General features: G+C 37.0%; 2 protein-coding genes across 3 annotated transcripts; one reads left to right on the plus strand and one right to left on the minus strand.

Annotated features, from left to right (window-relative positions):
* The first annotated feature begins 2,886 nt into the window (after positions 1-2,886).
* On the plus strand, positions 2,887-3,438 carry LOC126803427 (cytochrome P450 736A117-like). The gene has a single exon (XM_050531237.1). The coding sequence runs from the start codon at positions 2,887-2,889 to the stop codon at positions 3,436-3,438; it is 552 nt and encodes a 183-aa protein (XP_050387194.1).
* A 306-nt stretch (positions 3,439-3,744) lies between these two features.
* On the minus strand, positions 3,745-19,443 carry LOC126802978 (protein unc-13 homolog). 2 transcript variants are annotated; one of them, XM_050530703.1, is made up of 27 exons: positions 19,281-19,443; positions 19,168-19,209; positions 18,913-19,088; positions 18,736-18,800; positions 18,038-18,383; positions 16,993-17,059; positions 16,673-16,826; positions 15,626-15,793; positions 15,373-15,483; positions 13,535-13,744; positions 13,250-13,351; positions 11,786-12,016; positions 11,367-11,441; positions 10,941-11,024; positions 10,040-10,222; positions 9,800-9,955; positions 9,530-9,622; positions 8,627-8,698; positions 8,071-8,188; positions 7,415-7,593; positions 7,102-7,183; positions 6,483-6,587; positions 6,061-6,167; positions 5,549-5,626; positions 5,368-5,463; positions 4,665-4,760; positions 3,745-4,195 (listed from the first exon to the last, which is right to left on the minus strand). In XM_050530703.1, the coding sequence occupies exons 2-27, from the start codon at positions 19,173-19,175 to the stop codon at positions 4,022-4,024; spliced, it is 3,336 nt and encodes a 1,111-aa protein (XP_050386660.1). In that variant the 5' UTR covers positions 19,176-19,209; positions 19,281-19,443; the 3' UTR covers positions 3,745-4,021. The 2 variants fall into 2 exon arrangements, with proteins under 2 accessions (XP_050386660.1, XP_050386661.1); XM_050530704.1 differs by having other exon boundaries at positions 19,168-19,437.
* Between the last annotated feature and the right edge of the window lie 3,646 nt (positions 19,444-23,089).

Genomic DNA, 23,089 nt, shown 5'->3' on the forward strand with positions numbered 1-23,089 from the left:
AAGGCTTCAACCCTGGTCAAAGTCGTCTATGACTTTTCCAAACTGGGCTTGCCCACTTCAAATCCAGTCAAAGATGCATCCATAGTCAAACTGAGTTTGTTGATCGGTCCAGGCCCAAAATTTGAAAGACCCAGCTGAGATATTCCCACCGAAAAGGACGGGATTGCTAACACCTGTTCGTTGACTCGCACATAACCCTGATTCGATCCTGTCGCCGCCGCCGTGTCAACCTCCTCCACCACAGGTCCGTCTGACCATGGCTTTCTTGCCGTCCCGGCCATCAAAGAAGACTCGCCGTCGTCTCTATTTGAAATGCCCCTATCACAAACCCGACCACAATGGCCAAAAGGGCCACTCAGGGCACCAACCATGGCATTTTTCATATTTGAGAGTCAACTGCACCGCCACACTCAAGGCATTGTTTCTCAGTGTTGATACATATGACTTAGAACATAGAAGGCCTCTCAACTTAATAATATTCCTTAAAATATCAATCCAAATCTTATATGACATGTATTTTCTTCTAGGTTGTAGCAATATCTAAACAGTCTTCTGAGTCTGTTAGAGAGCCCTCTAATTTAGGGGAGAGTACTCCTAATCCTTTGAGGGCACGTTTACTAAAATGTATGAGATTGAGAGGGAATGAGAGAGAAGATGAATGAGAGAGAGGTATCATTCCTATATCACATGTTTACTTGTTGTCAAGACTTGAAAACAATCCCCAAATTGACCATGTATGTGTTTACTAACATGTAGGAATCAGACTCATTATAAATTGATCACGAAAATGCCCTTACATATAAACATAGCAGTAAAATAATATTATAACATTTGAAAAACATTGGGATATAATCAAATTCAATACAATTAAAACTTGCTGAGAAAATGAAGTCAACTAATATGCTAAATTTTTAGAAAGCCAAATGACCAGCAAGGTTACTTGATCCGGATTCTGCCATAATAATATGCATGGTAAATGTCTAAACCCATTACAGTGTTGCTGCAGTTTAGCTATGTGCCCACAAGGGAATATCAGAAAAAATAAGCTTCCTATGGAGAATGCAAGCACATACTTGCGACACATATAAGTAATTATATTAATAAAAATTTGTAGTTTAAAGGCTAAAGGACTGGAATTCTACAATCAAATGAGAAAATAATTATACAGACAAACATTTGCACAAATTGAGAAAAGATATACAATAGCAATTGTACTGTGACTATATTCAACAGTTAATTAAACAATGTGTGCAAGTGATCAGACTCGAAAAGGTACTTGATGAGACGGTGCCAAAAAGCAATTGTCGTGTGCATTTGTGCATATATGTCAACTTAGAATGTAAGTTAGGTCACTTGTTCTTAGAAGAATTTCTTCTTTATCTTTAATCTTGGTACATGCGCATATGGGAATTTAAACCGCACTTCTTGAATAGGCTGTATGTAAGCAATGGAGGAAACTTTACAAGCATTTTTCCTATGGCATCATGTCGAATGCCAATGTCCTTGCAAAACTTTACCTACAAGACAGTAAAAATACACATGAATAACATCTTATGAAGCATGATAACATGAGGAGAGGCAAACATTTTGAGTGTGTGGGTGTGTGTATAAGTATATGTATGCATGCAGTACGCATGTGAATATGAATACTAATGAGATCTACATAGGCTAGTTGAGACTGGAGAGAACACAAAATACCTAAGAAAACTAAGCTAGATTGCTCAAGTTGTTCCATTACAAGTACATATCAACATCAAAATTGAAGCGCACGAGTTTCTAACATACCTTTGGCACAATGATGGAGCTGGGGCATCAAATGGGACTTTCGACAGCCCAGCTCAAACTTTTGATCCAGCAACTATTGCAGTGGCAATGATCAAATGCTGGCCCAATACATGATGCAGCTATCCTTGCATATGATCCCAGAAACAATAGAGGACCTTATTTGGTGAACACTTAAACTCCAATCCTTCCCTGGTATCCCGATCCTTCCCTGTCAACCTATATACAGCATCCAAAACCCCAATTACACCCTCTACCCGGCTACAATCCCTCCAACAGACTCAACAATCACTTCCATCTCTTCCTCTCTTGAACAACTCAATCTGAAAAAGCCTTTGCCCAACCCCAATTGAGCTTGAGACTCTCCGGAATCCCAAGATCCAACTAATCCGTCAAATGCCATCACAGTTCAACCTCCCATCCCCCCCAACTAAGAAGAGATCTACTAGGAAGAAGGGAGGAGGTGGAGGTAGCAACTCTGGCAAGATTAGGAGAAGTACAAGGAGAAACCCATGTTTGGGAAACAAGGACCAAGCTGATCTTCCTGTCATTATCGACAGCCACCCTGTGACAGAAGTACTCAGATCCAAAGCACTGTGCAACAAGGTGACTTGATATGAACAAGGCATACGACCGTGTTGAATGGAACTTCTTGGAGTATGCATTGTCAAGACTTGGTTTTAGTAACTCTTGGATTCAATTGGTGATGTCCTGCATCAGATCAGTCTCATACTCCATTCTTCTAAATGGTAAGCCTGGAAATTGGTTTCTTGTGGATTAAGACAAGGTGACCCTCTGTCACCTTTCTTATTTCTCTTTGTTAATGACGTGTTATCCAAGATTCTGCTCAAATCCACAGAAAATGGAATGATTCATCCTCTGGGGTTAAGGTCCAAGGCAAATCCCAGTCAGTCACCTCTTCATTGCTGACCACTCAGTGTTCTTTTTTAGAGCAACTTTGGAAAATTGCTCTCACCTCTCAGACATTATCAACACTTTTTGCCACTCTTCTGGTCAGCGGATTAACTTTAATGGAAGCTAGGAAGGGCTCTAATCCCATCATGGCTTTGGACTCGCCTCCATGAAGGTCGTACTCCTTGAGTAATGGTGAATCAGTCAACTTCCACCCCCAGAATGAAGTTCGGCGAATCGTCTGGAAACAAAACAGAAATTACAGAAGATGAGTTGGTTGAAATGCACTACCTGGAAGCAGTGATCAAAGAGACGGTTCGGTTACATCCCCCATTACCGTTACTATTGCCTAGAATGACCAATCAAGATGTGGAAATAAGTAGCTACAACATCAAGGCCAACACTCAGGTTTTAATCAATGCTTGGGCATTTGGAAGAGATCCCACATCATACGTCAATCCAGAGCTATATGAGCCGGAAAGGTTTATGAACAATGGCATAGATTATAAAGGAAAAGACTACGAGTTGATTCCGTTTGGTGCCGGCAAACGAGGTTGCCCTGGGATTCAATTTGCGATGGCCGTCGAAGAGCTTGTTTTGGCAAATATTGTGCACAACTTCGACTGGGCTTTGCCGGATGGAGGGGAAGACCTAGACATGTCAGAATCGACTGGTGTGGTCGCACATGGAAAGTATCCTCTTAAAGCAATTGCTATTCTATCCAAAGAACTTCCAACAAGCTAGGGATCCAATAGGCATAATCATCCAAAAATCGTAAGCCTGCCAAAAATTATCTATGTTCATCTTTACTTTTATGGCTTGTATTTCCTAACGTAAGTTGTCAATGTACTTCTCTCAATCAAATTTATCTAATATAAGGTTCTGAACCCCACTTCAGTATTTCCTGTGCAAATAAAAATGTCCCGTTCAATTATCATGTTGAAATCTGCATAGGCCCTGCTTAGTGCGGTTTTTAGAACATTGAGAAACAGATAAAGACATTGCATATTCCAATAGGTATCTATAGACCAGTGTTATACAAGGGCTCTCTTGAAAACATTTTAATCAAATTCGTTTAATAATTCTGCAAAAATTGCTGGCACAGATAAGTGGGGACTTGACCAGAAGAAAAGGAAAAGAATAATAACATGTGAAAGAAGTCAAAGAAGTTTATTTTTATCTGGGTGTAATGAAACAAAACTGATAGTCTGAAACAACATACTAATTACACAACATCAGCAGATGAAATTATGCACGAACCAAACATGAGCATACAAATTTTACTGCTTTACAATTTCCTCTGGAAATGGAATATCAAACACAATCCCTATGCAGAGGACTTTGGGATCTTGTATTGTTTCTTGACAAATTGGGAAGCATCTGAATCACCCCTGTGACATAATATTCGCAATAGAGTCTTAGAATCAGCTCCTAGTTTGCTTCTACCACCCTGCATTTCCAGGCCACTTGATGATCTTAAGTCCTCGATCAGTTCTCGAGTCTGCAAACACAAAGATCAAAATTGTAAACAAAAGTTAAAAAAAGATATTAGATACTGTTCGAGTTGGTTAAAAGTAATCCACCTAAATGAACAACATCATAGGAGTTTATGTAGCATTTTCATAGAAAAAGGATCATGTCATTCATGTGTCATGGGTATGTGTCCATGTGTGAGTGTAGCCGTGTAGGTATAGTTTATGCAGAGGTAGCAAAACACAGATTGGCAGGGGCAAGGAAAGTAAGGATTGAACAATAGTACATGCACGGTTTATAGAATAATGAATATACATGTGCATATAATGTTTGTTAACCTGTTCATATAGAATAGTGCACACCATCAAATGTTAACATCTTATCAATTGAAGAAAGTGATCACTTAAAGAAAACATTAACGGTACAAGCAGTCTAATAGATATGCCTCAAAATATGTGATTTACTTTGAAGTACTGTCAACCAAAGGAAATACTAACCTCGCAACTGTGCAACTTTACCACAAGCCGAACACGCGATACCTGATTTTCTACTACACCTCGTGGAAGCCCATCTCCACCAGAAATAAAAAACTCCTATTGATCACACCCACAATAACATAATTAAGTGTACGTTTGTTTTATAAACTTTACAGTCCATGAAATTCTCTATATTGCAGAATGTAGGTAAAGCCTGCTCATGGAGCGAAATAAATGATTCCACCCAAACAAAGGTTTGTCTTAGTTAAATCAAAATTTTAGAAACTTCCAAAGGACTCCTTTGAAGTCGATGTTCTGAGCAAAACATTGAACAAGGATATGCAAATGACTTAAGAAGTCTTTGGTAATATATCACATGATACATATAATAGCTGCTTGTGTATTTGATATATTCTATCGGTAACATTAATTTCCAGCCTAAACATAAATTCATTGGTATGGTGGAAGATGAACAAAACATTTCACAGTATAGCATACCACAGTTCAATGCCAATATGGACAACCACTCAACAGAGATTTAATTGTAACAGTTCAAGCTCTCTAAAGGCGAGGAGGCTAACAGTTTTTTTCTTTGGCATACATTTAGGTTGAAAAAAGATATAAAAGCATTACATGCCACATTATAACAGCGAACGGTCTTAATAAAAACAGATCAATAAAAATTTCAAGACTTTTGACATTTCATGGGTTGGATTTCAGATACCTTGAGGATCTCTAAATCTTCTTCTAATAGCTTTCCATCTCCTAAAGAGAAAACACGGGATGGGCCTCCATCTAATAGGACACGAACTAAGCCATCCTGAGGAAAAAAAAACAGACTCACGTTAAGTAGTAATTGCAGGATCTCTGATTTTGTTTTTCAAAGAACAAGGGTGAGGCAAAACCAGTGTTGCTTGAAGCAGACTTGTCACAATACGATCCCTGAGTGGTTCCACAATTATATCACATAGCTGACCAAGTTCCTGGAATGGTTGGAATTACAGTCAGCCCTTTAGATCCATCTTCAATAATACAGCTTTAACAAATGAATACTAACTTAAAAAGGACATGATCTCATCAAACTCTGATTAAACAAAAACTAATGACCAAAGCGCAAGAAACTCTCAAATATGCTTAATCCCGACATAAACGATAGGTTGATAGATAAAGATTACCTTTACTCATTCTTTGAATCCATAAAATATACATTAAAACAGAATGAATATTAAACTCCACAAAGGTAGTTAACAGAGGGGAGTCATATTGAATCACATGCAATTTGAGGGAGACCACTACAATACTTTTCTTTCCTTCTATTTTTGAAGGAAGCATAGGGCTAAAATTAGATAATGTTTCCGCATATCCGAATTACACTTCAACAACATAAAATTAAATGTCATAATAAGACAAATCTAACCGTATCAAGTGGTTCGATCACTGCCTCAAACCTAGAAAGTGAAACATTTGGTTTATACAAGTTGTTGATAAATGGTTCCCTCAAATCCCAGAAGATAATTTTAGTCCCTGCAACAAGAGAATGAAAAATAAATCAGTGATCAAGTTTCTCGAGGTAAATACAACTTAAGGAAAAAAAAAACAGATCATATACACTTTTTAAATACAGGGAAGGTGCAAACATTCCACTGATTACTTAAAATCTTAGAAACATCTAGAAAAAAATCATCTAAACATGTTGTAAAAATACCTAAAACATCTAACTAACAAATCATGTATTTACAAAAAGAAGGAAAATAAAAAGGGGCAAAATCTTTACTGATTAACTTACAATCTTCGAAACATCTAGAATCATTAAAAAAATCTAACAACCAAATCATGTACCTGTGAACTCGCATATTCGATCTATAGCAGCATTTATATCTTGCCTACTCCCATCAAATGTTTCCTTCTGTGTGGAACTTTTAGATTTCTCATCTATGGATTTGTCTGCAAAGATTAAGAGATTAAACTTTCAAAAACTGAAGAAAAATCACCACCAGAGATATAAAATACTTTGGCCTTCCCCAACAAGCAATATAACGATAAGTCACAAAATAGATGTTTGCTTATTACCTAGTGTTTCATTATATTAGGTAATTGTACTATTGTAGCATTTCATTGCATGATTCGGCAACACTTTCAAAGATTTACAAAATTGACTAAGTCCGGTGTACCCAGATCCTAAGGGGAAGAATATATTTGGTCATTTGAAATATTAAAAGGCTCAACTGGCCACAAAATTGCTTGAATCTAAAACGGTTTATGAAATTATTTTCAAAACTTGACTCCTGAAATGGGTGCATAATCTTTAATTTAATGTTATATGTGAGAATTAAATTGTAAATGAATTTAGCAAATGGTTGAAGTTGCGAAAGTTGAATCTAGGAAATTGGAGAGGCTTTCAATTTCTGTCTTGAACTATTTAATATAAGTCAAGATACAAAAACTTTAGAACACATACTGGTAAAACTTCGGCGGGGCTTCTTTCTCGTCCATCGCTCCCATATGCTATCTTCCAACTTATTCAGCTCATTGATAGCATACTGTGAATCAGCAAAAATAATATTTATATCAAAATGATAAATTATGGGGGGAATAAATTCCTATATAAAGATCTGGCATTTAAGCAAGTTTAAACATAAAACAGATGCCTAATAATAATAATAAATGATCAAAAGAAACAAAGTAAGTGTACATATAGCAGCAACCATAATAGAGTGTCCCTCGGGGGAAAATACATCAGATTTAATGACAATAAGTTACACAAAACTTACATAAAGTGTGTTCAACTGAACACAGAGGGTTGGAGTGGTTCGAATATTAATTTCAGTGGATCTTCTCTCATCAGGCAACCTAGGATCAAATAGTTCCTTTTTTACAAAAGCCTTTATCCCAGCTTCCTTCCTGTATCGTGTGAGGATGGGCACGGGTGGAATTAAATCCTCCTTGGTGGCTGCATGACCAAAATCACAATTTAAGATCCACATGGGTAAGACGAGTGGATAAGAAGAAAATGATCAGTTAAAATAATCTGCATCGCACATAAAAATAATGTAAATTAAACAACAATACTTGAGAAAACAATTTATTCTTTTCTATTTCAAGAGAAACAACAATCATGAATCAGGAACGTATTCATCACCAAAGCCCAATTTACAGAAAGAAAGCACCATGGCAACTTTAAACCAAATCAGTGTCACGTTACAACCGTACAACACCCTTATCTATGATACAATCACAGAAGAGCAGGGGACTCAACACACACCCTTTGTTAATGCTAAGCACCAACCATGTACAAGCAACAGGGGCTGGGGGAACTTTTAGACCTAAATCATTGGAAATTTTGCTGAACTCCTGATATCTCCCAAGACTGAAACTTCTCTCTTTGCTTCTTTAATTGTTATGATCACAAGTACGAAGTTAAACATACCCAATTTGTCAATGACGTGATTTGCATAAACTTGAAATGCATTGTCAACTCCTCGAAACAGACCACTCAATTCCGAAGACCTCATTGGAACCTTAAGCTCAAAAAACTGGTCTACAGTCTGCATGGAAACATGATCAAGAATAAAACATTGAAAAAAAAAACGTTGGTCGCTACTTAACCAGTTGCAAAGATATATCTGAAGATCAACTTGAATTAGTACAGCTTAAGTTGTTAGACTCCATATGAAATTCCAACAAATTCTAGAGTTCAAGTAAGATAATTCCACTAAAATGCGTCTCAGACAGCCCCAATAATTTTTGATACTTTCCCCTATTATTATATTTAAATTCATATAGATAACCTTTGAAGATGATTAATTCAACTATTTGAAAATTCAAGAAAGCCATGGCTCAAAACGTGGAAAGTATTAGGTGGCCCAAATGGAATAAATCCATTGTTCATGGCACTGATTAAGAGACACTAACAAGATACCACGAAAGAAAATAGAACGCCTATTGTTTCAGGAACAGGTTTATACAAAAAAATTCAGCCATACCTCCTCAACAATTCTAAATACTTCAACTATAGAGCTCCCATGCCGCTGTTGAGGAGATATTGGGTCCCACCTCTGTAGAATGAAGCACACGAACATTAAGCAACTTAAAGCAGGAAAAAGTACAAGCCAGATATATTATTATCATTCAATTGATCAAACAACGAGATTCTGTAGATGATCATAATAGACCAAAGGAATTTGGAATTGCACTCTACTAATGGGTACCAGGACCACGTACTTTAACAAGTCCCATTAGTCCAGATTACAGCATCACATGACATAGTAAAGTAGTACCATTGACTTTTGAAAAAAGAAAAACGGGGTCAAACAGTCAGTCAACAGCTTTGGGAAAAAAGTATTTTTTTTCTTACAAAAATTTATTACTATTTTCTCAAACATGATCTTTCACAAATAGTACCATCCTCTCATTTTCCACACTTGAAAAACAAAGCGTTGAGACTTAACATCTTATCACTTTCCCAATTACCTTGGACAGAATTTGTTGTCAGGCCCTTTTTTTTTTAATAAGAAACAGCTTTTTATTGAAACAGCTTGTTATTAGTATTAATAACCACTGCTTAAGTGCTCCACCTCTTCCCTGCTCTAAACATCACCCTAACTACTGAGTGACCTAATAGCAGCTTCTTGTTACCCAGGGCCAAGAGATGACTACACGCACACTGTATTGATAGTTTAATTCCAAGTGAGAACTCGTTTTGACTAACGGGAATTTGGAGGGCCTGACGAACTAGATTATCAGAAGATACAAGTCTAGAATGTATACAAGTAACAACTTTTGAGAAAAGAGCACAAAACTTTAAGCAACATAATGTTCATATTTGTGTCCTCAACATGAAATGAATACAAAAGAAAATAAAAACTTAAAAGTGATGAACTTTTCACCTCTTGTTGAATAGCCCTTTCAACCCAACCTAAGATCCTCGCAAGTTGTGAATTGACCCAACGCATCACTAATGTTCCAGATATAGATTCAATCTGAAAAAGATATAAGAAGTTAGAATAAAAAGGATATCGAGATGAAAAAAAAAATTATACATAGTTGTAAATAGTACTTATTATACAATTGCAAATATCCATGCACTGACAATATTAGAAGATAAATCTATCATCAAAATATTATGTGTAAAGTAAAAATAAAACCCGACTACTGACCTGGTAAGGAACTATTTTCCTAGAGTATATATCTGCAGTTTCCTCTCCACAAGAAGACAAAATAAGTTCCATCATGTACTGCTCAAGGTTGTCAGCGGCAGGAAATACAGATACTACATCCTCAGTCAGATGCTCAGCACCACCAAGAAAAGGTTTCTGCAATAAAGGAGTAAAATTCATTAGTGCAACCTAAAAATATGCAGTTTACTCAAACGAACTGTAAACTGTAGTGTTGCTCACCAACTTGATTCCATAAAGCCTATGTAGAAGTGATGATGAGACAGCAGTTGCCTGTGGATGCCTCTGAGATAAAATTGGCATGAAGAGGGTTGTGTCCTTTTTCAAAAGTTTCTTGGTCTCTTCAGCAAGCAATGCCAAATGATGTTCGTGCTTTGTGTCTGAGTTTTCAAGTGATTGCAAAATCTGTATGAACTGAAATATTAAGAACATAACCCAGGATTCTTACAGGACTATTTTTAACATTATAATATCATAAGGCTTTTGGTATGTTCCTTGTTCAGTTGTGAGATATATAAGTTCTACAGAGATATGTGATATATGCATGCGTTGTCCAAAGGCGCTTGCATAATTTCTAATCTTTTCAAAGTGCGTGTCTGTGAGGTTGAGAGAGAGAGAGAGAGAGAGAAAGAGAGAGAGAGAGAGAGCTTGCAATAGTTACAGAAAAGTACTAGTAACACAGTCTAAATCTAAGATTGCAGCAACAGAATTCTTACCTATTGGAAATTGAAAGTTTCCATCAAGAGAAGGCTAGCCTATGTTTCTGTACTTTACACACATAATTAATACACTGATGTGAACTACCACTTCAGATTTAAAATTAAACTACTAGTAAAATATTATATTGTATGATACCGTAAGTTTCAATATACTTTCGAATGTAATTTGTCCAAATAGCATACACATGCACATTACCTGTGTTTGTATAGTGTGTATTCTTTTAAATCTTAGATGTTGCTAGTAATCCATGCATGACAATTTTCTTCCCCATCCCATCTTCCATGGGAATATGTGGAAGTTATCATTTTACATTTCTTAAATAAATCGAAAGAAACAGCTAACTGAAACTTGGAAGACGTAGGAAAGAGGCGGAAACTCTGTTAATTTAAACTGCAATACTCACCCTTGTAAATGCGTTCTTGATAGAAGATGATATATAAGATTCTATCTGATCTCGATCTGTGGCAGCTGTGGATTGCATCGCTGCCTGTAAAAAATAAAATAAAATAAAATAAAATAGAACTACAACCTTGAATATTTGACAAATTGCCAATAGATTCAATTTTCGAACTTTAATAAGGAAATGCAAAAGCTAGTACAGCTATGCCACTTCCTTTGAAACAAGAACAATCCTTGGCTCCTCACCACTAAGAGTTCAGTCATTTCACCATTCATTTGTATCAGTCTTTAAAACTGAGGGCCCCTACCACTTGAACCCAAGCCCCAACATGATAACCCAATAAATATCTTACTGACAAGGAGCCAAGCATTATTCTTCCAACAACATAAACTCTAGCACAAAATTTCCTCTAGGGAGTTCTATACATACTGCTTCAGGTTCCTCAAGAAGAAGCCTCCGAGTAATCATTGCAACTGTCACTATATTCTCCATTGTAATTGACACCTATAGAGCAAAAATTTTAAGAAGCGAGTTAGTAGAGGCAGTCAGCAGTCTGACCACGAAGATTAATTCATTGGCTATTTACAAAAGAAGCCATAGGAGTGCCACAAATGAAATGTGGTGCATAATACATGTGTGAGCATATAGTATCAAAGGATGACCATGTAAGCAGTACATGAGCACAGCAAAAATAAATATTTTCTGTGGTACTATAAAACAATATATGTGCCTTTTTAAAAAAGAAAAACAAGCAAAAGAATTGTTTAACAAAACCTTGTATCCGCCCGACTGAATATTCAATTAACCAGATGGTCCACACCCAACGGTTCACCAAATTTTTGACATACCTCAGTGAAGTGCTGGTGGTAGTCTCCTAGTTGCTTATCAGCCCATTTTTGAATGGGAGACAAAAAGGACTGTAAGAAAGTCAAATCTTGGTAGCCCTGTTTGCCTTCAACTCTAGAATGCAAACTTTTCAAGTGTAAACGCTCTTGTGGTCCCCTTTGTTCCTTCAATGGTATTTTCTTCAACTGTTCAATGGCATGTTGTAAAATTCCTTGCTCGCTCGTAATAACATGCTGTGGTCATAGAAACAAGTACAAATTATAAATGATGAGGTAATTGGTGAACACAATACTGCCAAGGTCCAAGTTGATGGTAAGTTGGCATTTGACAACAAATGTATAGTAAAAGACAGAAATGTGAAAACATATAAAGCTGAAAAGAAAACAAAAATTACAATTAATACAGCAATTGTTGCAGAATGTAGCAAACTAGAAAAGATTCAATTGTAGATATTCGACGTCTGCATTCCAAGGATCTGAGCTATCTGACACATCGAATCACTCATGAACCCATGAGTATCCTTATGCTTAAAACAGCCAAATAATATACATGTATAAATGAATATGAGTATTTATGTATACACAATTGAGAAATGTTCCCGTATATAATCCTGGAACACAGAGTTGCCAATTGTAATGTGATAGTGAAACATCAACTTGTTCAGAAATTAAAATTTACTTGAACCGACTTTATGGATGCGCGCACCCATAAGTTCAGAATCTACTTCTAAAACCCTCATGTGCAAGTTCAACCTCTACTAAGAGATACAATTTTTGAAAATACAAATACAAATGCAGTCCCATTAGACAATGACCCAACTGCATTACCATGGGATCTACATGAAGTCCACGGCCAGCCAAAGAACATGTATTTTGGGCAATCAAAGGGATCCACAGGGAAGTATGAATGACATATCTAATGAGACCGTCCACCTAAGACTACAAACATAAACCAACTACATAAACAAGGCCAGCAAACCAAACATTAAGGCATCAAACTAAGCCTCCTGCCCAAATAAGGACAGCACCACAATGAATGGTCTCAAGAGTTTAGACGTTAGAGTCTATGACAGGTAATTATGTCTCATACATATGACTAGCTCCACTTTTGAAAATTTGTTACATTCCTTTCCATTAAAGGTCATATGAACATGGAGAGAGGAAATCTTTTGTTGGTAGATAAAAACATTGGTTTATATAAGAACAAGAACATACAATTCCTTAATGATCTGCTTATGGTACCAGGCAATCAAAAAAATACTTCCCTTTGCAAAGAGCATAGACTAATGAAATGTCTTTCAAGTCCTTATTTTCAAGTAATGTTCAAAGAGAAATATCTTTAGCTTATGATATAAAAGTTCATACACATTTCAGTTGATTCTCAATGAGAATGTAGTTTCTCTATTCAAGGGATACAATTACATTGTACACGCGACACTGCAAAAAATCATTTATTTGCTATTGTACCTGACGGAATAAAACCCATGCATAGCAGGTGTAATGAATGGTCTCCGTGATTCCTAAAACACGCCATGTTGACTTCAAGAGCTCAAGTATTTCTTCCACTTCCTGAAAATAAAGATAAGGAATAAGCAGAAATTTCAATTTGACAATTAACCATTTAATAAATATGGAGGCTCAATGTATCAATTGCTAATAGAAACCCAACAAGTCAACTGGAAATTATATTGTGATCTCAATATTCTTTTTAAACAGATGATGCCATCATGACCGATATCCAAATGCACTGACCTGAGTTAGCTTTCCCTCATCTAGCATATCAAAGACACTGACAAGAAGCTTCTCATATAGTCGAACATTCAAGTGATATCCATCTGCCCAGTGGCATACTTCACCCGTTAAGTCACCCCTAGCAGGCCTCTCAGAAAGTGAGGCCGTAACCTCTCGAAGAGATCTCAAGCATTCTGTTCGTTGGAGTTCACCGGTGGACGGTGGAAGAGACTGCAATCAAAAGGTAAGAGATTATTGAGAACCAAACTTAGATGAATTTCCAATGCATGTCCATTGGAAAATTACTCATGGAAGGGTGTGTGGTTTCTAAAACAGGGGGTGCCAATGTACAGCAAAGAGAAGGTAAACCAAAACTCCATGAAGGAAGAACACAGCATTGCTCTAAATAAGAGAAGGCAGAAAACACAACTGTGGGGCAGCACCTAACTCCCCTAAAAAAGCTTTGCACCCTAGATTGAAGCATATAACAGAATGAACCTTCAAACCAGAAGCCTAAAGGGCTGTTAGATATTTTGCCCTCTTCTACCCCTACCCCTATCCCCAAGTAGCTGTCCAAAGTTCATCTTTTTCTTTCCATCCACAGCACCAAGGACATTATCCCCAAAGCACCTAACTCTACTTAAGTCTGAACCCGACATGGTTTTTTTTTTTAATTTGGTCAAAAGAATCTGACATGGACGAGGTACCTCTTTTTGTATATAACAAAAATAGTTAAAAAAATAACACCTTAATATTAGACAGAGACAAAACGATAATAAGTGGAAATATCCCACACAAGAAAAGAGCAACAGAAGCTGGAGCCGTTAGAAACACAAAAACAACAACATAAAGAAAAAAATAACCCTACTGCTTATTCCAATCTAGCATAGCACAAGAGAAGCTAAACGGTCTCAGAAAGAAAGCCCAAACGGCTGGCCAAAATCTTACTCTTCCACAGCTCCTCCTTCCTGCCCTGTATAGGCTTGATATATTCAACTGATCCTTTCACCTGGAAGAGATATGTTATCTAAATTTTAAAATTTCACCAGAAATTCTAGCGAAGAAATCCCTGTATCCCCATCAATGTCTGGGATTCCTGTCAAATTTCTCATGGGCAACAATTTCCCAATATGCTGAATGCTGAATGGCTAAAGGCCCCAAGGGAATTTTTAAAATCATGTAAAATCCACTTTTTAAAAATGTTCTCCCGAAATAGAAAGGACTACCTACTCTACCAAAATGACAATGAAGACTAAAAAGAGAAATTAAATTTCCGAGATATGTCCAATTTAGGACAGATCTATATATGAAATCATGGATGGTTATGATAAAGCAAACATCTTACAATAAGCTTTCTAGAAATACTCCAACAAGTAGTTAGTTGATCCTCAGCCAGGAAATCTTAAAATAAGGTCCCACTTAATGGTTCAAATACCAACTAACACCACATCCTTGGTGGGTGGAATGACTTAGCTGGTAAGTCATAATTTTTTATTTCTGAGAGGCAACAAACATAAAGGGAGAGAAGAAAACCGTAATTGATAATACGACATGCGATATTATTATTTTTAGAAATGAAGAGACCACAGGAATGATGGATAAGAATGATCATATCCACTATACACCAGTAAATACAAAAGTACAAACTACACAAGTTTACCACGCAACTCCCCGATCTTGTATCTCTGATGCATATAAAAGTGACCACCAACTATTTACGGTACGATATCACATATTACTAAAGACTTCAACAGAATGAGACCACCAGAGTGTCAAAAATGACAAGACATTATTTTCAAGAAATCCTTAGATAGGGAAATCTTGCATTGCCTATTTTCATGAATGAACTAAAAATTCACCTCAGATTCTTCAATCTTTGCTAAGAGAATCCTCAACTCACTCCCCTTCCGTCCAGACTCCCCAAATCCAACAGCAGTGTGATTAAGAAGTCCTTCCTCTAGTATATTCAGCTGGTGACAACAGAATCAAATTGCTTAATATGTATGTCATGAACATAAGTCCAGCCCACCAATTCCAACAAATAGGAAAGTTAAATGCCATCAAAATGAATCAACACAAATTTGAAAGACAGACGATAAGAACACAGTTTACCTGCCTTTTCTGCCATCGTATATAAGCCTTCTTGTCAGAAAATTCGGAACGTGAAATACAACACAAGAGTTCTAGAGGAACTAGAAGCGCATCCATTCTTTTTCCCACTTTTCCTGCTAGTGCATTCAGCAGCCCTTGTCTAGTTCTGATGTCCATTGCCTCAGATATCTGCATTCGTATGAGAAAACGAATCATCAAATCAAGAACAATTGATATCATATAGTTTGAGGGGCTCTTGCTGTCAATCTTCGGTGATGACATATATATAGGCTATCAAATTGACAGATATAAATACATATATTTTAATGTTGGGGTTCAGAAGATAATAATTGAGAGGCATAACTTCACTAATACTTGTAATACTAAGATACAAAATATTGATGACAAACCAATATACACCACAGGGCCCTTTGAATTAAAAGTAGTTCAAACACACATGGATATCATACCAATTCATTGAATTGTATGCTTGAACATAAAACACACATCTCACCTGACTTTTTACTACTACCTCCATGAATCGCATAGTATCCATCTTATGCTCTAAGTTTGAATTATTTTAATGTCAGCCAAAATATTAGTTGACTGTTGGTAATCTCCTTCAATAAATCCATGGAGCAGCACATGTACTCGGAACTGGCATGATGTTTACAATATTTCTCATATTTTATAGAAGTCATAGGACTGATTGCATATACTCACAATTTCAGTAGAAACAGGCTTATATCCTATTCATTTTAAGTAATCTCAATGTAAGCGCTCGATTCAATTATTTGCTACCATGTTCTGATAATCTGCATATATTGTCCTCTTCTGTTTTATCCTTCAGACAGTAACAAAATGTATTATACCAAGAGGACGGATAAATTTTACTATATTTGCTAAATCTTTTTCAACCGCTATATTTTAGATACACCCAGGAACATATCTGTAACTAAAAACGAATAACACCACCAGGGCTGGTGAATCTGGCAAAATATTTGAAAGAGAACGGAAAATATAAATCAAGCAATTATTCCTTTGATAAGTAAACATAAAACGAAATACCTCCATCTGGACACGCATGGCCTCCAACAAGCCAACCATCCCAGGTGCTCGTTGAGACTGACTCACAACAGTTTCACTTCTACTACGTCCTAGTTTCCTCATCAGCTTTGACCTTTTGTCTTTCTTTTTCTCTTTTGATGGCACAATGAGACCTCTGTTCGGATCATTTAATCAGAGAGTGTAAACAAGGAGAGTTATATAAAAGGAGAAACTACACAAATAAAACAGCAATCAAAATTTCCTTTATAAAAAAAAATAATTTTCATATTTTCTATTATTTTTAGCCAGTATGAAAGTATTATAAGAGAGTGAAAGTGTACCCAGCAGCACCAGCACACGCCAAAAGGATTTCATATGCAGTCTCACGGAGATCATCTTCTACAATACCTAGAAAGGTAGGTAAGAGGAAAAAATAGTGACAAACATGAAAATGGGCATTTTAGTGTTAGCTTTGGTCAAACACTCTTGGAACATACTAATTGCCAAATAACTGAAGAGATACCTAGGAAAAACAGACAGATGTATGCATAAATGTACCTGCACATTCTAAACACTCCTAGGAAAATTACCATTTCTGTATTTAATACTTCAAAAATATATATCAATCATCGTTTATGATAAAATACTATTATGTAGAGTTGGATTGATAATATTGCAGACTGAATCATTAAATCTGCGTTAAATGTAAATAATTAAGAACCATTGATACAAGTATACACATATATAGATTATCTGACCAAACTTTGACCCGACCAAACATGTGTGAATACATTGTTGAGCTTTAATTTGCAGTGGTATTCCAACCCTGCATATTCTTTCAGAATATTTATTTCAGCGGCATCCATGCTAAAGCTTCTTAGGTCAAAGAAACAAGGTTACTTCATCATGAGAATGTCAAAAGGCCAATGTCTTCAAATCCACCTTCCCATCATTATCATGGTCCAATTCTCATCATGTATGTCTGAATAGTTGCATAGGTTTTCAAGGGTCTCAAAGAGGGTTTTTTCCTAACAGTGTATAAGTAACTACTTGGTTGGTTCTTGGTATTCTACCACAGGTCTCCCTTTAGAATATTGGGTACTGTTCATTAGTATGAAACAAGAACTGTGGTTCAGTATGAAACAATTGGATGTTAGCTAATCAGAAATTTTCCAAGAGACAACAAACAGGTCAGACCACATGCTAAAAACCTTTACATATTTGAAATTAGACGCTAAAGTTGAGGCCCCTGATTTTTATTCAATGCCTTACCATTCCACAAAACATTTCATTGTTCAGCTAACAATAAAACGGAACCCATGCAACAGAACGTACTTAACAGAGCAGGCAGCTAACACATACATAGACCTGAATTAAAAGACTTACCTGTTTTAAAAGAAGGCAATCCAAGAGCAAGATCAGTGGCATCATTACGAGTTCTTCTTGAAATCCTGAGACTGTCAGTCTCATCTAAATCATCATCCTCAAAATCTTCAATATCATCTACAGTGAGTTCCCGAACTTGTGTGGAGTTAAAAGATTCAGATTGTGATATACTCGTTGCGACTGGAGACGTGTCAATGTCTGGAATAGATGGTGTGATTACTGGAGGTGGCGCAAGAATAGCAGGTGGCATATAGGCTGGAACAGGTGGTGGTGCCCTCTTGGGAGGAGAACCGTAAGACTCTGAACTCGTAACCAAAAAGAATTCACCAGCCGAACCAGTATTATTCTGGTAAAGCAAAAAGAATAGAGTCAAAACCAACCAGCAGAAGCAATGCACATAAATAAGGGGAAAAAAACAACCAGCAACTTAGGAAATGAATGTTGATCGAAGAAGCAGAAGATTACTAATTAGGAAATGTTTTTCATGTCATCCTATTAGTACTAGACATAAAATAACTAGTGAAACTACATAACAAAACACTTGAAAACACAAACATAAATGATCAGCAGGGCAGCAGAATTAAACATCCCGGTTTGACCCTAATTGGAATCCGCAACAGTTAATGTCCCTCCAGAGCCTCATTCAAACACCGAACATCACATCATCAACAGATATCAATGAGCATAATTGCACATACCATATGGGGCAACCCGGTATGGTCATGATAGTCTCTAATAGCTTCACTGAGTTCAAGCATTCCACCTACATTGTCAAAAAACAACAACAACACAATGTACGTAAAGAAAACAAACTCTAAACAAAAACCGCAACTCCGAATCGATTACATAACAAAACACGCACACTAAAAACCAACCTTTCTTAGCACAATTGATGACATAATCAACACTGACTTGGTCCAGATCCACATCGTCCAGCGTAACGGCCCCGGGAGGCATTATGACCTTCTTGATCAAGCTTCCAGCCAGCACAAAATCCAGAAGTATTCGCCTGTCGCGACGAAACCTCTGCAAAAGCTCCAACGCATTCTCCCTGCATTATCATTATTATTGCATCAACTGAAACTTTGTCTTTCAACAAAAGCAAAAGAGTGAGAGACTGGAACACTTACTCCTCCATCTCAGAATGATTGCAACTACGCAACCTTCACTACCTGAGAAGACCAGAAAAACTGAGGTGCGAATCAATCGGAACTTGAGAATGGGGAACTGAGAACTGAGGTACCTGAGGTGTGCGCGGAGCGAAATGGAGCATGAAGATGAAGTGATAATGGAGAAGAGGGAGTGAGTTTTGACCGGTGTTGAGTTCGGGTTGTGTGTGAGAAATCCGAGTCGATGAGATTTGGATCTATAAGCCTATGTATGCATTAAGCACCTTCTTTTTAATAATCGGGGAAATTATAACCATCCAGATTTGCGCCGCCGTTTTAAGTCTGTCGACACTTGCCCTTTTTTTTTTGTTACAAACCCAATCAAACAAAAGCACAAAACACTTATTTCAAGCGCCAACTCTTCTCGCTCTAGTTGCACAACAACATAAATCATCCGAGACATTGAGCGGCATGTTCAGGAGAATGATCAATGTCGACACTTATTTCAAAGACTAAAATCGATTGACGATTCCAAAATTGAAATTTTTGATTAAAATATTGCATAAATATCGATCTTAGTAAATATTTGATGGAATTTTAGAAATAAACATGGAATAATTTGAGATTGTTGTGAAGAATTTGTTCTTCATAGATGTGCTTAGTCTTCGTATGTATTAAACTTAGGTACTTTTTGAAGAAAATCATATGATTTTATAATCAGTAAAGTCCATAATAGTTATTACATACTTCTCCGCTATCACGATGAATAGACAAGATGTCATGAGAAATCTCATAACTAGTACATAGCATAGGTCTATTCACTGGAAATCTAAATTACCCTAATTGAAATACTAAAATGCATATTCTATGGCATGCACATAAACCTAAAAAATTAGATTTAGACTCAGGCTCAAAAGCCCAGGCTCAACCCCCTCATGTGAAACCCTCGGTTGAAACACCCATGTTGCCACTGTCTTGAGAGTCTTCGTTGGTCGGCGATCTGCACTTCCACCACTAGCAATCTAATTGAATCCTCAGTTTGCCAAGGCTTCTTGTCTTCATCGATCAATGGATCATGTATCCCCTGAGGCACATGAAACTTAGACCGTCATCAATAGATCAAAGACAACTTGTTCATTCTTTGATCTCATTTCAAAACCCGGTGGCTCCTTTGGGGTTACAACTTCTTCATTAGTGGGCATATAAACATTGTTCTCAACTTGCCTTCCACTTCTCAAAATGGAAATGGACTTGACCTCATGCCTTGGGTTGTTCTCCACTTGACTTGGGAAGACACCTTGCTTCATTTGACTTAACTCATTAGCTAGTTGCCCCATTTGTACCTCAAGCTTGCTCATGCCTTGTTGAAGGACATTGATCTTCTCATCTTGTTTGACTTGATTACCCTTGCTCTCCCCAATGAAACTCATTAATAAGTCTTCAGCAATTGGTTTTTTCACTGGTTCTTGAGGTGGAACTATAGGTTGTGCTTGAGGTTGAGGTTGATAAGAAGCCCTTTGGAATTGATTGTTGTAGTTGGAGAAGTTTGCACTTTGGTAGCCACCACTAGGCCTTTAGAAACCTTGGCCTTACTCACGATTCACAAACCCTTGGTCTCGGTTTTGATTGCCTCCCCCACCCAAAGTTAGGGTGGTTTCTCCATCCTGGATTATAAGTATTACTATAAGGATCATTCCTTGGTTTGGGTTGGCAACCAACTTGGTTGCATTGCTCCATGTTAACTTGATATGCACCTCCATTTGGACAAAGCATCGTCTCATGTTGGTCACTTTCACAAATTAAGCAAACTTGCTCAACCATCTTGTTTGACATAGGTTGAAGATGCTCTCTATTTTCCTGAGCATTGAGAATCAAATCTAGCTTCTTGTTCATGTTGGCTTCAATCCTCTTCAACTCAATTTGCATTTGAGTGTTGGGTTACTCCATCTCATAAGCTCTTCTCTGTTGATCTTTCAAAATCACATAGGCTTCCTTTACCTGCCTCCTATCACTTTGAATATCATAGAGTTGTGATGTCTCTGCTAGTGAGCCAAGAATGTTTTCCGCTTCAATCTCATTCTTTTCCATGAAGCACCCTTGACAAGCATTGTCAATTCTTTTTTTTAGTCTCTTGGCTTGACCCATTATAGAAGGTGCTCAACAAAAGCCACTTCTTCACATCATGATTAGGACAATTTTACTTCATGTTCTTGAATCTCTCCCAAGACTCATGAAACAATTTCGATGGGAACTTTTGGTAAGTCATGAGGGAGTTCCTTAATGCATTGCTTTTGGATGGTGGAAAATACTTCTTGAGAAATGTGGCCTTCATCGCATCCCATGAGGTGATACTTGCTGCCGGAATCTTGTACAACCAATCATTGGCCTTATCCTTTAATGAGAAAGGAAAAAGTCTTAGCCTAAGTTTGTCTTCATCAATACTATTGAGTTGGACCGTCGAGCAAACTTCATTAACTAACTTGATGTGCTTGAATGGATCACCGACAAAACCACCATAAAAAACCAGTCCAAGTTGCCAAGTGTTTGGCATGATATGGAAGACATGAGCACGTGGTGGTAAAACAATGCAACTTGGATGATTTGTGAAAGTGAGAACTGTATAATCCTTCAATGGCCTTGGTGCATCAACCATATTTTCCAAGGGAACCTTATCCATTGGTCTCCTTCTATAAATATGAGTGATGGTCTTACCGGGATTAGCTTATTCCTCTTCACTATCCGGAACGATAAGATCTTAATTGTCACTTGGGGTGCTTGGAGGAGATCGATGTTCTTCACTTGATTTACCAATGAGATTCATAAACACCTATAACCATTCAAAGTACAGGTAAGAACACAAGTTGAAACACAACAATTAGAAAATAAAACTGAAACAGGGCAAATGATCGATCGATTGTTTTTAGAGAAAATACCTGAAAAACAGAAAAAATTACAAAGATAAGTAAAATTATAGCTTCCTTGAAGGCAAACCGAGTTAGCAATTGGATTTTACTCCAATTCCCAGCAACAGCGCCAAAAACTTGTCGACTCAAATATCACTCTCAAGTATAAGGGTCAAGTTATAGTGTAGTGAGATTGTGAGTAGGGGATGTTGTACCCAAGGGATTGGAAAAACCCTCTCTAATTAGAAGAACCTAAGGGATGCATGAAGAATATGCAAATATACAAGTCATAAATCAAGGCTCACAAGTGAACCCAAATTCATGGTGGATATATGCAAGTTGGTGTAGTGATTTAAATTTGTTTCAGATATGGAGTTACTTCTAAAAACTAAATGACTACTTAAAATGTAAACTAGGTTATGTTAAACTAGATGTGATGAAATTGATGAGAGTTAGGACTTAAGGTTTCCACCTCTAGCTTCTCTTGTGAACAATGATGTTACTAAATTGAATGATGTCACTCTAACTAGCCAATTTCTCTTTTTGTATCCCTCTCGGGTATGACAAGGGATAATCTTCTTTGTTGGTATCAAGCAACCCCTCTCGGGTGTAATACTTAATTACTCAAGTCATGCATATGAATCCGGTTAAGTATCAAATGCATTATCCTAAGTGCATAAAGTTTTGGAGATGAAGAAATCATGCAAACCAACCATGCTTATCTCTAAGTGATTGTAGTTCACAACTCTAACATGCACATAGATATGCTATCATGCTTCAAACAACTAACGTTAATCAAGCCTTAATTATTCATCATGTCATGGCAAACAATCATACCCAAATTGATTAAGTTTAAGCATGAATGTTCAACTTTTGAACGACCATATTAGAGTGCTAATGAAAAGTGCATCAAACAAAATATTTATATCAATGTCATACAAGATTGGCTAGGGCTTTCACCTTAGCCCCAATAAACTAACTACTCACTCATAACTAAATACACAAGCTTCAACATGTTTATGAACATTAAAGTAAAGAGA

This window comes from Argentina anserina, chromosome 7, assembly GCF_933775445.1.
Source record: "Argentina anserina chromosome 7, drPotAnse1.1, whole genome shotgun sequence".
NCBI lineage: Eukaryota > Viridiplantae > Streptophyta > Magnoliopsida > Rosales > Rosaceae > Argentina > Argentina anserina.